This window comes from Rhinolophus sinicus, chromosome 6, assembly GCF_057876585.1.
Source record: "Rhinolophus sinicus isolate RSI-liver-muscle chromosome 6, RSI-T2T, whole genome shotgun sequence".
Classification (NCBI taxonomy): Eukaryota; Metazoa; Chordata; class Mammalia; order Chiroptera; family Rhinolophidae; genus Rhinolophus; species Rhinolophus sinicus.
This window is the reverse complement of record NC_142506.1, coordinates 146,521-162,000: the sequence shown is the minus strand read 5'-3', so window position 1 is coordinate 162,000 and position 15,480 is coordinate 146,521. Positions and strand designations below refer to the sequence as shown.

Genomic DNA, 15,480 nt, shown 5'->3' with positions numbered 1-15,480 from the left:
GATCTACCTTGAAATTTACTAATTTTCTATTCAGCTATGTTTAACCTGCTCTTACAGTTACATACTGAATTCTTCGTTTTTGTTACACAAAGGGTGCCCCAAAAAATGTATAGAAAAATTTTAAGAAATGAAAAAAAATATTAAAATTTTAATAGTCAATATATACCAATAACAAAAGGTGAGTACAAGTCACATTTGACGTCTGCAATGACAAGAGGTACTCAAAGTGGTTCCCATCAGTGTCCAGACACTTCTGATTACCACGAACTACTGCTTGAGCAACAGTGACTAAAGTGTCCACTTGTATACCTTTTCTTGGTACCCCTGGTATAGTTCAGTTTATCTATTTACTTCTTCCTGTTTTTTAATAGGCATTGTTCCTTAGAGCACTTTTAGATTAATAGAAAGTGGAATGGAAAGTACAGATTTCCCTATGCCCCCACCTTCACTCAAGCCTCCCCATCATCAGCATCCACACAAGAGGTTGCACCGGCTGAACCTACACCGACACATCATCCTCATCCAGAGTTCTCGTTCGCTCTCGGTGTTGTGTGTTCTGTGTGTTTGGACAAATGTACAATGATATGTGTCCACCATTACAGTGTCATACAGTATTTTCACTGCCCTGAAAGGCCTCTGTGCTCTACCTGTTCATTCCCCCCTTACCCCCCCCCGCGTCTAACCCATGGCAACCACCGATCTTTGTCTCCATAGGAGCCAAATCTGAAGCCAAACCAGTGAGCAAATCTTTAGCCTCCAAAGCAGCCAATCTGAGAAGGCTGCAGTCTCACTGTGGACAGCCGTATCAGATGGGCTTCTCTCACTTAGTAATATGCATGCAAAGTCCCGCCATGTCTTTTTGTGTCTCAATAGCTCATTTATTTTTAGTGCTGAATAATATTCCCAATTTGGGATGGACCACAGTTTATTTGTCCATCACCACTGAATGACATCTTGGCAGCTTACAGGTTATGGTGATTATGAATAAAGCTGCTTAAACAGCCATGTTTTTGTGAGGACATAAGTTTTCAACTCCTTTAGGTAAATAATAAGGAGCACAACTGGTGGTCCCTATAGTAAGATTACGTTTAGTTTTATAAGACACTGCCAAACTTCCAGAGTGGCGGCACCTTCTGCAGTCCCAGCAGCAGTGAATGAGCGTTCCTGTTGCCCCACGTCCTCGCCAGTATTGGGTGTTGTCAGTGTTCCAGATTTTGGCCATTCTAATAGGTGTGTCGTGGTATCTCATTGTTTTAATTTGCATCTCCCTGATGACATAAGATGTGGGTCATCTTTTATGTGCTTATTTGCCATGTGTATGTGTTCTTTGGTAACATATCTGTTTAGGTCTTTAGCCGATTTCAAAATCAGGTTGTTTTCTTATTGTGGAGTTTTAAGAGATATTTTTGATAACAGTTCTTTATCAGATGTGTCTTTTGCAAATATTTTTGTTTGAGACTTGTCTAATCCTCTCCAGATTGTTTTTCACAGAGCAGAAGTATTTCATTTTAATGAGGCCCAGCTTCTTATTTCTTTCTTTCATGGATTTTGCCTTTGGTGTTGTATCTAAAAAGTCACTGCCATACCCAAGGTCATCTAGGTTTTTCTACTATGTTATATTTGAGAAGTTTTGTGTTCCTGGAGGCCACATGTATTAAGCTGCAGCCCCTCTGGGGTGCAGAGATCCAAGATTTGGCTTCCATCCATCAGTTCCCTTAATAAACTTTGGTTTAATTCTGGAGTTGTCAACCTCTTCCTTTGGTCTCTCGGCCCCGTGCTCCTTGCGAGCCTAGTTCCAGTCCACCTCGGGAAATTTTCCCAGCACTGCCACAGGGCAGAGGCCCCACCCAGTCGGCCCCCCACACCCCACTTGACTGATGAGGACGCGGGGACACAGGGAGGCTGGGAAACACACCCACGGCCTCACAGCCACATCGCGGGGCCATGGCAGGCTCAGATTCCCTTCCTGATGTGTTGATGTACAAACCCAGTTACCACTTCCAAGCTCAATCTTTAACACTGTTAGAGCAGCAAAGGCCCTCAAGTCTTCAAATCCCCACCCCCAGCAGTGGCATCACTCCTGGTCTGTGCTGGGGCACCCAGGCAACCCTGAGGCACACACCCCACCTGGGCCCCCACAGCCAGGGAAGGAGGTGCCTGTTCCAGTATCGACACACGAGCTGCTCAAGGGATGGCCTGACCCAGCCTAACTGCTGCTGCACCCCAGGTCCCTGAGGGTCCCTCCAGAACCGTCCAGCACCCGGCGAGGCGAAACCGGGGCCAAGCAGACCAAAGTCCGCTCCCTCCTCCACAACTGAAATCAACAATGAAGTGCTGCAGGCATGGCTGGAACCCCATGATGACCACATGCTGAGAACCCCAGGCCTCATTCCTCTGCCAAGCTCCAGGAAAGTGCCACGGGCTCTGATTCCCCAAAGTGGCCAGTGACAAGGTTGTCCTAGGACCAAAAGCTGCCACATGAGCGTCGGGGCTGCTCCAGAAGGCCTTGGCCCAGGTGCCGGTGGACCCGACAGCCGCTCCTCATGCCCCCACACTGTGCTCGGCCAGCAAGTTGCTTCCTGCTAAGCCTGACTCTTTTCCAGCTCACCCAAGAGCTGCCAAGGAAAGCACCCTCACGAGGGTCAGGAGACGGCCGAACCTGAGAGTGGGCTGTACCTGTAGTGAAGAAGCTGGCCGTCTGCCGTGTGGCCCCGGTAACCCTCATAGTCCTTGTCAAGGACTCCTGGTGGCGGAGAACTGAAACAGCAAAATGAAAAAGGCGCGACGTGAGTGTAATCGTTTACACGCACGCTACATTGGAAATAACATGCCTTGCCCTTTTAGTTTCTCTGGCACAAGTCCTGTGTGCTGGCTCCTGCCCACAAAGCTGCCCCTTTCATCAGCTCAAACAGGTATTTTTCCTGCCCTCAGCACGCCTCGCTGTAGTGCCTGGAACTCAGCCTGGACGGAATGGACTGGGACCCACCAGCCCTCCAGCAGGGACAGCCCCACTGCGGCCCCATCCAGAGCTGGGGGGGGGGGGGCAGAGAAGGACACCCACTGCCCCGTCCTGGATTTCAGGAGCTTGAATGACGAACTGTGGCTACTATTCTAAGGGCACAGGGAGGGGGTCAGTGAGAATCAAAGCTTCAGCCAGATGTAATCTGATGACCTGAGAAAGAAACAGGAGTAGGAACCCCTATGGGGACAGCAGGCTTCCGGGTGGGGGCTTGGAACACAGCAGGCACCCAGCACCTGGGAAATGAACAAGTGGGTGACTATCTTGGCAGGTGTTCAAAGGCATGTGATCAAATCAATATGTATCTATAACTTTAAAAACTCTAAGTAATTCAGAAGTAAAAGAAAATTTAAACTTGACCGAGAATATCTGTATTAAACCCATGGCTTTCATAATATTCAGTAGTAAAAGGCCGAAAGCAAACTCATTAATGGCAGGAAAGAACATCTCTCACCACCGGTAAGTCGTAGTTTTGGAAATGCTAGTCAATGCAATAAGATTTCTTTTTTTTTTTTTTTAATAAGATTTCTTAAAAAGCAAGAAATTTAAGTATTTGAAAGAAAGCGATAAAATTGTCATTAATTGGCAACCTAGAAAAACTAAAAGAATCAACTGAAAAACTACTAGAAGTATTAAGAGAGACTGCTAATGCAGTGTTCAGTTACGTAATACTTTTGCCCCATGAACAATGTGGGCTTGAATTCTGAGCCCACAACAAGCTCAGCATCTTAACTACAAACAGGAGTAAGCGAGACTCTCAGGACGGACGTGGTGCACCACCAGGCGCTGGGTGGCGCTGATGTAAGAACAGACGCATGCGGGGGTGGTGAAGGGACATGTGCCGTGGGGCAAAGGGGCTTTAGGAGATGAGCATGGATCCCTCCTGGCCCCCCAACAAAGGTGGCTCCAGGAAGATTCAGGTCTTAACATGAAAGATAAAACTATAAAGTTATCACCAGACATGCAAAAGAGTATCTTTGGACCTAGGACGAGGAGGAACTTTTTAAACAAAACATTAAAAACATCACCTGCAAGGCAAAAAAGAAAAGAAAAGAAAAGAAAATAACTGGTACACTTGGTTGCATCAAAATCAAAGACACCAGAGACCAGAGAGCAGGCAGCTGACCCAGTATGAGATCCTTAAAACGTCTGAAACCAGTGAGGAAGTGACATCTGGACTATGCAAGCAACTCTTGCAAACACAGAAAGTAAGCCAGTAAGTCTAGCAGAAAAATGACTGAAAAGTGTAACCAGGCAATTCACATTGGCGAGAACTCAAAACGTAAACTCACGACAAGACAGTAAGAATCTTGACAAACAATAAAGGGAAACTAAAGTGCTGGTGATTTCCACCCAACTGATTAGATCAGCTGGGTAAAGCCCAGTGCTGGGGGATCGCCTGTTGCCCACTCCTGGTGGTACCACAAACCCCAGGGACACCCCCCAGGCCCTCCAGGGAGATGAGGTGCACAGAGTGCAGGGGTGGAGCTTAAGAGCCGTGTGCCAGGAATAAGGTGGGCTGCACAGGAACACCTTCGAACAGCATGTCGGCCAGCCTGTGAGCGTGGCGTGGCCGCCGACAGAGGAGAAGAAAACGATGAAAAGCGTGCACCTGAACGGATGCAAGATGACAAATGAAACCGTCCCCCTGTAGCAGCCATCTCCATAGTCACAACCCTCCTGCCAAAGGACAGACAGGCATTCGGAATAGAAGAAAAAGAAACATTACTTATAAGAAACACACCCAAAATATCAGCGTAAAAGACTAGCGTTTGGAAAAGATGGTAAGAGGCAAATACTAACCAAAGAGACAGTGGCATTATGTTAACGAAACAGGCATCGGGGCAAAAAGCATACGACAAGGGGTCAAAAGGATGACTATGTAACGACAAAAGGAAAAATGTACCAGGAAGACGTAACAATTCCAAACGTGTGGTTTCCACACGAAGGAAGCCTCAATGGACCGACTGAAGGAGAAGCTGATGAACTGCCCATTCCAGTGGGAGGCTTCACCTCTCAGGCAGACAAAAGTAGTGAGCAGCTTCATTGATACAGGTAACAGATGTAATGGGCACACAGAGAATCCTAGACCTAACAGAGAATGGAACTTTGTTTTGAAGCGATCATAAAATCATTATAAAAATTCAGGATTTAGATCACAAAGCAAGTGTCAAAAAAAAAAAAAAAAAAAAAAAAAAAAAATGCTTTCTGACCAAAATCAAATTAGGTTGGCAACCAAGAACAAGAATGAAAAATAACCTACAGTTTGGAAATTAAGACATTTCTGAGTTACAAATTAATCAAAGAAGAAATCCTAATTAAAATTAGAAAATATCTAGAAGAAATCCTAATTAAAACTAGAAAATATTTAAAACTGCACGACAATTCTACATCCCAAAGTTGTGCAGAGAGATGATCGCCATCTCCAAGTTCATTTTACAAGAAACAGTGGGAATGAGCTAAGTTTCCGAACAGTGTGTTAGGAAAGGACTGAGAAAATAATGTCAAAGTCAAACAAGAGCAAAGATACAAAAGAGAGGCCCAGAGAAGCTGAAAGTGGTTCTCTGAACAGACTAGTGAAATAGAATGCTCTACAAAGCTGAATGAGAGAATGAGAGAGAGAGTGAGAGAGAGAGACCAACCTCAGGTGGTACAGGAGGAAATTTCAAAACAGAAGAACACTATGAGTAGCTTTATGCTCACATGTGTATACACAGGTAAATGGACTGTTTAATAGAAAAACATTTTACAAAATTTGATTTAAGGTATTAAAAAACCTAAATATTCCTGCAAGCATTAAAGAAACTGACTCAGTAGTTCAACACCTATCCAGACAAGCCACAGAGCTGGACAGTGCACAGGTGCTCGTCACACACCCTGAAACAGCTAACGGTTTGGAGGACAGAAGACGGAGGCCATGCTCCCGTGTTGGTATGAAAACCAGCCAAACAGAACAAGGAGGAAAGCACAGGCCATCGTTACTTACCAACACGGAAAAAAAATCCTAAGTGAATGTTAGCAACCTGCATCTATTTAAAAAATTACACAAATCGAGTATCCCAGGAATGCGAGAAATACAGAATAACAATTTTTTAAAATGCTAATTGCAGTGTGGTCCTGCAGTGGGGACGCCATAACAAGGTTACACTTGTAAAACTGGGTGTCTTCAAACAACAGAATCTTGTGCTCCCACAGGTCCGGAGGCCAGAAGTCCAGGATCCAGATGCCAACAGGGCTGGTTCCTGCTGGAGCCCATGAGGAATGCTGTTCCAGGCCTCTCTCCCGCTTCTGGGGGTGTCGGCACTTCTGGGCTTGTAGACGCATCGTTCTAAATAAACTCTGCCTGCGTGGTCACTCGGCCTCTCCCTGTATCTCCCTCTTCTTCTAAGGATGCCAGTCCTACTGGATTAGGGTCCACCCTGCTCCAGGTGACCTCATCTCAACTAATGGCATCTGCAAAGATCCTGTTTCCAAACAAGGTCACACTCACAGATGCTAAGGATTAGGACCTCAGCATACCTTTCAAGGGGACAAAATTCAACCCCAAACATCAGTATCAACAGACTCACAAAATACACTTGATAAAACACTACACCCATTCATGATGAAAAGCCTGGCAACAGGAGGGGACTTCCCAAGTCTGAATGACAGTATCACTGAGTTACAGGGACAGCAGGCCTGCAGCCTGAGCATTGGGACAAGGTCAGGGTGCTGGCACTTCTTGGTTCAGTCTTTGCCCTCATGGGGCAGCCGACCAGCATCCCAGGAGATGGACGATGAATCTTTAATATGATTAATGAGAGCTCAACAAAACCATAAAAAACAAGACTGACATAAAAAAATCAATGTCTATTTACCATTGACAATCAGAAAATATGACTTTATAAAGAGATATAATTCACAAAAGCCAGAACTATAAAATTGATAAAGTACCTAGAAATAAGCCTTAAAAATATGCAAGTCCTTTGTGAAGAAGAGTATGAAACACATCGCTCTCCATTCATGGGACAAGACAATCTAATCAAGATGTGCATCTCACCCAAACTGGCGCGTAAATTCAACACAACTCTAACCCAATCCAAACAGAGCTTCTTGTGGAAATCTCGAGCCCAGTGACTTCGTCTCTTACTTCCTTCGGAACATCTAAGACACTTCTGGAGAAAGCACACTCCGTTGCCTAGACATTGCGTGGTGAGCCTGGAAGGTACAGGGGACCAGGGAGGGTGGCGCATTGGCTTCTCAGGGCACAGTCCCCAGAGTGTGAGTGACAAACACATTTGCCAACAGAATCCTGAAAGAACCCAATCCCTCCACCTAATTACACAGATGAGTCAGCAAACAATAAAGAATTCAAAACCATCACAATCTGATAAAAATGAGCCAGGCCTGAGCCCTGGATAAGAGGAAACACTGGACAGCCTGCGGTCTCCTGGAGAACACCAGAGGTCACTCACAGCTTTTTCCTGCTCAGGGAAAGTCTGTTTTCTGGGGCTAACTCACAGGTGACTCTCCTGAGCCAGCTCAGACCTGCCTGGCCAATAACACCGTCTTGGCTGGGCCTCTGATCCCTGGTGTATGTCCAACGTCCACACTGATCTGAACCCCCGTATGTGTCCCAACCTTCCCATCCCCGTGCAGAAACACCACAGCCAACTGTGCAGTCCGCAAATGCACTGGAATCAGCCTGCGTGCCCACCCACGGCCACACAAAACGACACTGCCCATTCTCAGTGGCTGCCACCCTCCCGTTTCCATGTCTGGCCCTTGCGTGTCATTCTCAGAGAAAGACGGCAAACCCCATAGTGCAAACCAGATCTCGGTGACTTTGCGGTTTCCACTGTCCCTGGTGAAATCCCTCCTGCGCCCCAGCTGCCCTGCAGCGTCTCACCTGCCACTGTCCTCCCGCACAGCCGCAAACGCAGCCTGCCGGCTCCTTCCGGGCGGCTCCTGCACTTTCTCGCTGGCATCCAGCTCGGGCTCCAGGGACGAGCTGGTGCTGCCGTCGCGGCTGACGCTGCTGCCGCGCCCGGGGCTGTTGTCTGCCGAGGCGCGGGGGGACTCGGTGTTCTGCTTCAGGGTCTGCAGCTTGGCCAGCGGGATGATGTCGCAGCCCTGCGGCCGGTGCCACACGGTGCGCTGCGTGGTGGCGCTGTAGTAGTAAAAGCGCGACGTGTTGGGGTCGAAGAGCTCCCACCACTGGTTCTCGCCGGTGCGCTTGATGCGGACGCCGGCCGGCGGGTCCCACACGCACTCGCCCGTGACCAGGTTGGCGTACATGCGCTCGCGGGTGCGGGGCTCGATGATCTCCACCCACTCCAGCCTGCGAGACAGCGGGGACAGTGTTAGCGGGCGGGCGGGTGGCAGGGACAGGTGGCCGCCCGGCAACTCGACCTGCACCTCTGGCCCCGCACCCCCGCCCTGCACCGGGGCCTCGAGCATCCAACCGCTGGACAAGTCTGCATTGGACACGTTCTCACATCCTCCAGCTTCAAAAGTAAGACACCTGTCACATAATAAAACCTTCTCAAAGCTTATTAGCGTCTCATCACTTACAAATTCCACCTTGGGGTTGACAGCCAATCCGTAACTAAAACAATTTCAGATTTACAAGAAAGCTCGAAAAAAACCTTCTTCCAGAGTCCCTACACAACACACGCAGGTCCAAGTCAGGCCGGAGGGCGGCGAGGGGGTGGGGCTCGCTCTCTGCACAACCCACGAGCACCCGGCCTGCGCACCTCACTGCTGCTTTCTGCTGAGGCTGGAAGGCTGATGAGCAGAGATGCTGCACGTGGCTGTCCCGTTTCCCACCACACGCTCACCCACTGAATCCTGCCCGCAGCAACCACAGTGCTGCCGGCACAGTGCTGCCGACCTGCTTCCGTCACACCCACGCGTGTCCGAGCTGGAATTCTGTCCTACATGTCCATAAGAAAGAGACCGGCGTTCAGCAATGGCTGCTGCGATGTGGCATCACACCTCTCTGCTTTGCTGCAATTTCCAAGTTTTCTATAACATTCACTGATTACTTTTGTAATTGGACAAAAGTTGTTACATTATCTTCTATAAAATATTCTATTTTTCCAACTAAGGCATACAGTAAAACTGTCAGAGTTGATTTCTACAGTTTTAAAGATTTAGTGCACAATATTTCCGTCAACTATCCACATGCTGCTGACCTGTGCAGCACAACCTTCAGACTGACATTGGTCTCTCCCCGGCGGTGTGGCCAATGGTCTCTCCCTGGGGTGTGGTCATTGGTCTCTCACCCCCAGGGTGTGGTCAATGGTATATCTGGGTGAGGATGTGTGTTTTAATGTCAATCCAAGCTTAATGACAAAACAAGGATTTTCAGTTAATAACTAAACAAAGTTATATAGACTCTTAAAAAAAAAGCCACACAAGTGTTTATACGTATATATTTGTGTAGAAAATTGTGGAAAGGGTAAATCCTAGTATTAAAAGTGGTTACATAGTGGGCAGACGGGTGGCTCAGTTGGTTAGAGCGCGAGCTGACTGGATTCTATTCCCACAGGGGCGAACCAGCGGCGCCCTCTGCAAATAGATTGAAGTCAATGAGCTGCCACTCAGTTCCTGGGTGGCCAGATGGCTCAGTTGGTTGGAGTGCCGGCTCTCAACCACAAGGTTGCCAGCAAGGGATGGTCGGCTGCGTCCCCTGCAACTAACAACGGCAACTGGACCTGGAGCTGAGCTGCGCCCTCCACAACTAAGATTGAAAGGACAACTTAACATGGAAAAGCCCCTGAAGTACACACTGTTCCCCAATAAAGTCCTGTTCCCCTTCCCCTATACAAAAAACAAACAAACAAAAAACCTTTAAAAAAAGTGGTTACGTAGTAGTAGTGGAATTCAGTACAATTTTACACACACCCCTTTTTTTTAATAATGGAAAACTTCAAACATACACAATAATAATGAATTCACATGTATGTGGTTTAAAATTTTTCCTGATTATTAATGAGATCAAGCATCTTTCTCATATTTATGAGCCATTTTTATTTCTCATTTACTAGAAACACGTGACTTCTGCCCATTAGAATTTTTTCCTATGAATTTGCACAAGTTGTATTTTTAAACAATATATAGTCTTGATAGCAATCCCTCTCGGTTATCCAAGGTCTGGCAATTAAGTTCGTGAACTTGCCACCATGAGCTCATATTGGCAGCCCCGTACAAACAGCTTGGTAAGGTTTCATAACCTCGGTATATCAGTGTCTCACAGCTGTGTTCGGGTTGACGTGTGACACTGTCTTGCTGAGTGGTGTTCATTATTGTTGCGTGTTTTTGTGTGCTGTCCTGAGAATAACTGAGCTTGAACTAGAGCAATGAACAACCATTAAATTTCTTGTTAAAATTGGCAAGAGTGGAAGTGAAATCAGGGACGTGTTAGTCCACATTTATGGGGATAATGCCATGAATAAAACGCAGTGTACCAATGGATTCAACGTTTTTTGAGGGGAGAGAACACGTCACTGATGAAGAGAGGTCAGGGCGGCCAGTAATGAGCAGAACTGACAAAAACATTGCAAAAATTCGTCAAATTGTGTGTAAAGATCATCGGCTGCCTGTGAGAAGCACAGCAGACTATGTAAACATCGATAGAGAAACAAGTTAAGAAATTCTTAACTGAAAATCTTGGCATGAGAAACGTGTGTGCAAAAATGGTCCCAAAGGAGCTCATCGATGAACAAAAGCAAAGGAGAGGTGAAGTTTGTCAAGACTTTTTGGAGAGGCAAGATGATGTTTTGGGCCATGTTATCACTGGTGATGAAACATGGGTGTACCAATATGACCCTGAAACAAAGCGTCAAAGTGCACAATGGAAGACAGCCAATTCTCCACAATCAAAAAAGTTCCATCCAAATCAAGAGTCAAAACGATGTTGTTAACCTTTTTTGGTATCAGAGGGATTATTCATTGTGAATTTGTACCAGCTGGACAAACAGTGAACCAAGTTTACTATTTGGAAGTGCTGAAAAGGCTGCGTGGAAAACGTAGACGAAAACTACCTGAACTTTTCACCAACAATTCATGGCTCTTGCATCACAACAATGCACCAGCTCACGCGGTGCTGTCTGTGAGGGAGTTTTTAGCTAGTAAACAAATAACTGTATCGGAACACCCTCCCTACCCACTTGCTCTGGACCCCCATGACTTCTTTCTTTACCGGAAGATAAAGGAAATATTGAAAGGAAGACATTTTGATGACATTCAGGACATCAAGGGTAATACGAGGACAGCTCTGATGGCCACTCCAGAAAAAGAGTTCCAAAATTGCTTTGAAGGGTGGACTAGGTGCTGGCCTCGGTGCATAGCTTCCCAAGTATTTCGAAGGTGACCGTAGTGATATTCAGCAGTGAGGTATGGAGCACTTTTTCTAGGATGAGTTCACAAACCTAATTGTCAGACCTCATATGTATTACCAATCTCTCTCCTGCTTGCAGCTTATCTTTTCACTCTCCTTATGGTGTCTTTGTGTTTTGATGAAAAGTTTTAAATTTCAGTATAGTTGAATTTATAAATCTTTTCCTTTATGATTCTCTCCTCTTTCTACCTTACTTAAGAATCTTAAACCTTAAGATTTCCTACTTCTAGGTCAAACATATTTTAAGTTGATTTGCACAGTTTTATAGCTTTGCCTTTCCTGTTGAAGTTCTTTATATGTACTGATTTTTGTTTACTGTGTGAAATTTCACTTTCCCCACATGGATAGCCAGGGGACTCCCTGATGGACAGGGTCAGTGCACCTGTGTCTGAGCTCTCCGCTGGCTCTGTTGGTCAAACCTTCTGTGACCGGCACAACACTATCTTAATCACGGTAGCTTTGTAAACTGTGCATTTCCCAAGTCCCCACGTCCTCTGCTTCTTCAGTCACGTCTTGGCTATTCTTCACCCAGTGCTCCCCTATGAATTGTAGAATCAGCTTGTCAACTTGCACAAACTCTGTTGGCACCTTTGCTGGATCTATTTCAGGAGAAAGAGAAGCCTTTGTGATGACTTAGTCTTCCACCAAAACCATGGTGTGCCCACTCATTTATGTCTTTAAAGGGTAGGTACATGTTTTGTCAGATTTATTCCTAAGTTTTACACACACACACACCGTCGCTATTATAAATGGTGTTTTTATTGTAAATGTAAATTAATCTTTTATAAAATAAAATCATGACTTATGTATAGGACATAAAGATAAGTATAATGAGCGATTATGGTTTAACATGAGTACAGCAGTTACTGATCAAGAAATTAAAAACAATGCAGCATCCTCGACATCCTCTCCCCCCACATCACTCTTCCGTTCACTAGGAGACCACTGAGTTGAAGGCAATCACTTCCTCGCTTTTTTCGTTTCACCATATTTGAAGATAACTCTATACAAATTAGTGTAGGTGTGTCTGTTCATGAAGGAAACTATGTATTTCTTGGGTTTTGCTTCTTCCACTTAAAATTGAAACTCATCACTGTTGGTCGCCCCGTGCAGCTTGCTCACTGCGCACAGTGTGGCCACACTTCACCTGTCAATTCTACTGCTGATGGACTTCTGGCTTGTTTGCCGACCGGGGTTATTTCTCACAATCCTGCTGTGAATGTCCTTGTAGATGGACCTGGCAGTGTGTGCAGAGGTGGGGTACTGGATCCCAGGAGTGCAAACCAACTGTGCAGAGGACACTGACAGGTATCCTGAGCTGTATAGAGTATTACTCTATATCCTGGTCTATTTGTTATTTCCCAATTCCTGCATTGTTAATTTTAAAGATAATTTTCTGACTGCTGTTGGTGTAGAAAAATGCAATTTATTTTGTATGTTATTTTTATAAGCAACGTTGCCAGATTTTCTATTGACCAATAATTTACTGTAGATTCACCTGTGAATAAATAAGGAATAAATAACCTATTGTCATTTGGATATAATACAATGTAATTATGATGTAGAAAACACAACCTATTTGGCAGATAGAAAGTTAGAATGAATAATTCTCCTTTTCTGTTCTGCAGTTTCACTATATTGAAATGAAGGATATTGGGGGACTCCTGGTTCTGAGGGTTGGTATCTTTAAACAATTCTGCAAAATTCCCCACCATTGTCTTTTGAAACACCACCCTGACCCCCTTGCCTCTTTCTGGAACTCCTACAGAAAGCTCGTCTCAGGAGCCCTGAGACTCCGTGTGGCTCCTTCTTCCCATCTCCAGCTGCCTGCCCCATTCTAGATCATTTTAGTTCCTCTTTCTACTTCATTAATTCTCTCTTTGGCTGTGTTTAGTCTGCCGGCTCTTTTCCAATTCTCCACAGTCATTCTTTAGGGTCTCCTGTCCTCCACTCACATTTGCAAGCTTCTCGTTTCTTTAAACCAAGCTATTCTGTGTCTGACAATTCCAATACTAGCGTCTTTCTGGGTCTGTTTCTGCTGGGTCTCACCGGCCGTGCGTGTTTCCTATGTGTTTGTTCCTCTCTGCACCTGCAGCAGGACTGCTACCCCAGGAGGGCAGGGCAGGCCCCACCGCACTGTCCACAGCACAGTGCATTCTTCTCAAGCCTCAGCTCTTGTTCTCGCTCCCTCCTGTCTGTGAATGTCCCAATAATCACCTCACATAGACCACGGAGGGCCATGGGGGTTTCCATAACAACAGCTCCTCACGACCCTAAATCAGTACATGGTTCAGCCAGTCACCCCAATTCCACTTCCCCTCTGATCCCATCAATGAACCTTTTAGACACCAGGAGACCGGCTGGTGTCCCTGCCGCAGGCCCCCAGGGGACCCCATTTAGGGAACCACAGCTTCCCTAGGCGTTGCTGCCCAGCCCAGACTGCGGCATCCTGAGTGCCTGTCACAGGCTGGTGCTTGACGTGCCCCTGCGAATGCGCCCACTCAGCAGCTGCCCCGCTGCTGCCACCTCCCCCTGCAGTCATTTGGGCTGCTCCAGGGGCGCTGCGCCCGCCCGCCTGCCACCACCACACATCGTGCCGATCGTGCTGTAGAAGGAAGAGCAGGATGGCGGGCATCCTGGGGACCAGACGGCATGAGGGACAGAGGCCGGGAGAGGGTGTCCTGTTAGCACAAGGACAAAAGGCAGAGCTGTCGGCAGTGCCATCAGGGTGAGGCTGTCTCTGGGGCCCCTTAGGTCACGCATGGCTTCTGGTCACCAGGAACCTGCAAGGTTGTGCAGAAGGTGGGGCAGCAGCCCTCAGCGTGTGTCCTGGGGTCACCTCCCAGGGACACCCCTCCCAGGCCTGGCCTCCACAGCTATCAACCTGCCACTCCTACCTGCTAGGGTGGTTATAATACCCAGTTTTAAAAACCGTACCAGCATGTACTGCAGAGGGTGTGGAGAAATCCACCCCTTTACATCCTGTGGGCAGGAATGTAAAATGGTGCATCTACATTGGAAAAGTTTGCCAGTTCCTCAAAAAGTTAAACATCAAGTGATAGTGACAACAGGAGCAACCCACTCCTAGGATCTGCCCAGAGAAAACGAAACGTGTCCACACAGAAAACTGGTGCGTGTTCACAGCAACATTATCTGTAACTGCCCAAAGCCCATCAGCTGATGAATGGATCGAGACACTGTGGTCTTTCCATACGATGGGGCGTCGTTCAGTCCTAAGAAGGAGTGGAGTGTTGCCATGTGCTGCCACAGGGATGAGCCTTGACAACACTCCCAGAGCGAAATAAGCCAGACACAAACATCACTACTGTGTGGCTGCATTTATTCAAATTGTCCAGAACAGATGAATCCACGAAGAGGAAGCAGAGGAGTGGCTGCCAAGTAATTCATGAACATAGGACTGGACGCTATGTTCCCGTCCTTGTGTGGACTGTGCTTGAACTTTTAAAAGCACATATACGAATCCGTTTTGCAGTGGAATGGGTGAAGCGACTCTGAAACAATTGTGGACATATCACCAGTGAGCAGACGAGTTAAGTGCACCGACAACGCTCTTGGGAGCAGGTTCTCACCGAGGAAGGGAGTATGGGAGATGCAGGAGAGCGCACTCTGGGAACAGAGAGGAACGGAAGGCCCCCAGTGTGAGTGCAGCAGTCTGATGTGTGCACCTTCTGCATGCACACGTGTGCATTTGTGCACATGCACGGCTCTCTGTACACACACACACAGGAGCCACAGCTATCGAGCGCCCACTCTGGTCCTCCAGCCTGTCTTCCATAAAGAAAGCAGGGCTCCTCAGGGGACAGTTGGCTCAGTGGGGCGGGCAATACACGCTGTGCCTGGAACATCTATTAAGCCTGAAGGAGGAGGTACTCCAAGAATCACAGGGCAGGAGACAGCCTGAAGGAACCCAACTGGCCCCACCTAGGACAGCATGAGTGTCCAAGTAACTACGTGCAAGAACGAACTACAAATATATAAAACAAAAAGGAAAAGCTGAGTCCATACCAAGAACAAACAGGTGAATACAGGAACAAAGAGAAGGGCCCTGGGGCTCTTG

At 46.9% G+C, this 15,480-nt stretch overlaps 1 protein-coding gene across 6 annotated transcripts in view; it reads right to left on the bottom strand.

Annotated features, from left to right (window-relative positions):
- ARHGAP39 (Rho GTPase activating protein 39) overlaps positions 1-15,480 on the bottom strand; it is a 57,690-nt gene that overhangs the window by 17,603 nt on the left and 24,607 nt on the right. For 5 of the 6 annotated variants that reach the window (XM_074316524.2, XM_074316525.2, XM_074316526.2 and 2 more), the window contains exons 3-4: positions 7,908-8,339; positions 2,677-2,757 (exon numbers count right to left, since the gene is read on the bottom strand). In XM_074316524.2, coding sequence (XP_074172625.2) covers positions 2,677-2,757; positions 7,908-8,339 — 513 coding nt within the window. The remainder of the gene's footprint in view (positions 1-2,676; positions 2,758-7,907; positions 8,340-15,480) is intronic. The other variant, XM_088799223.1, reaches the window with a different exon arrangement.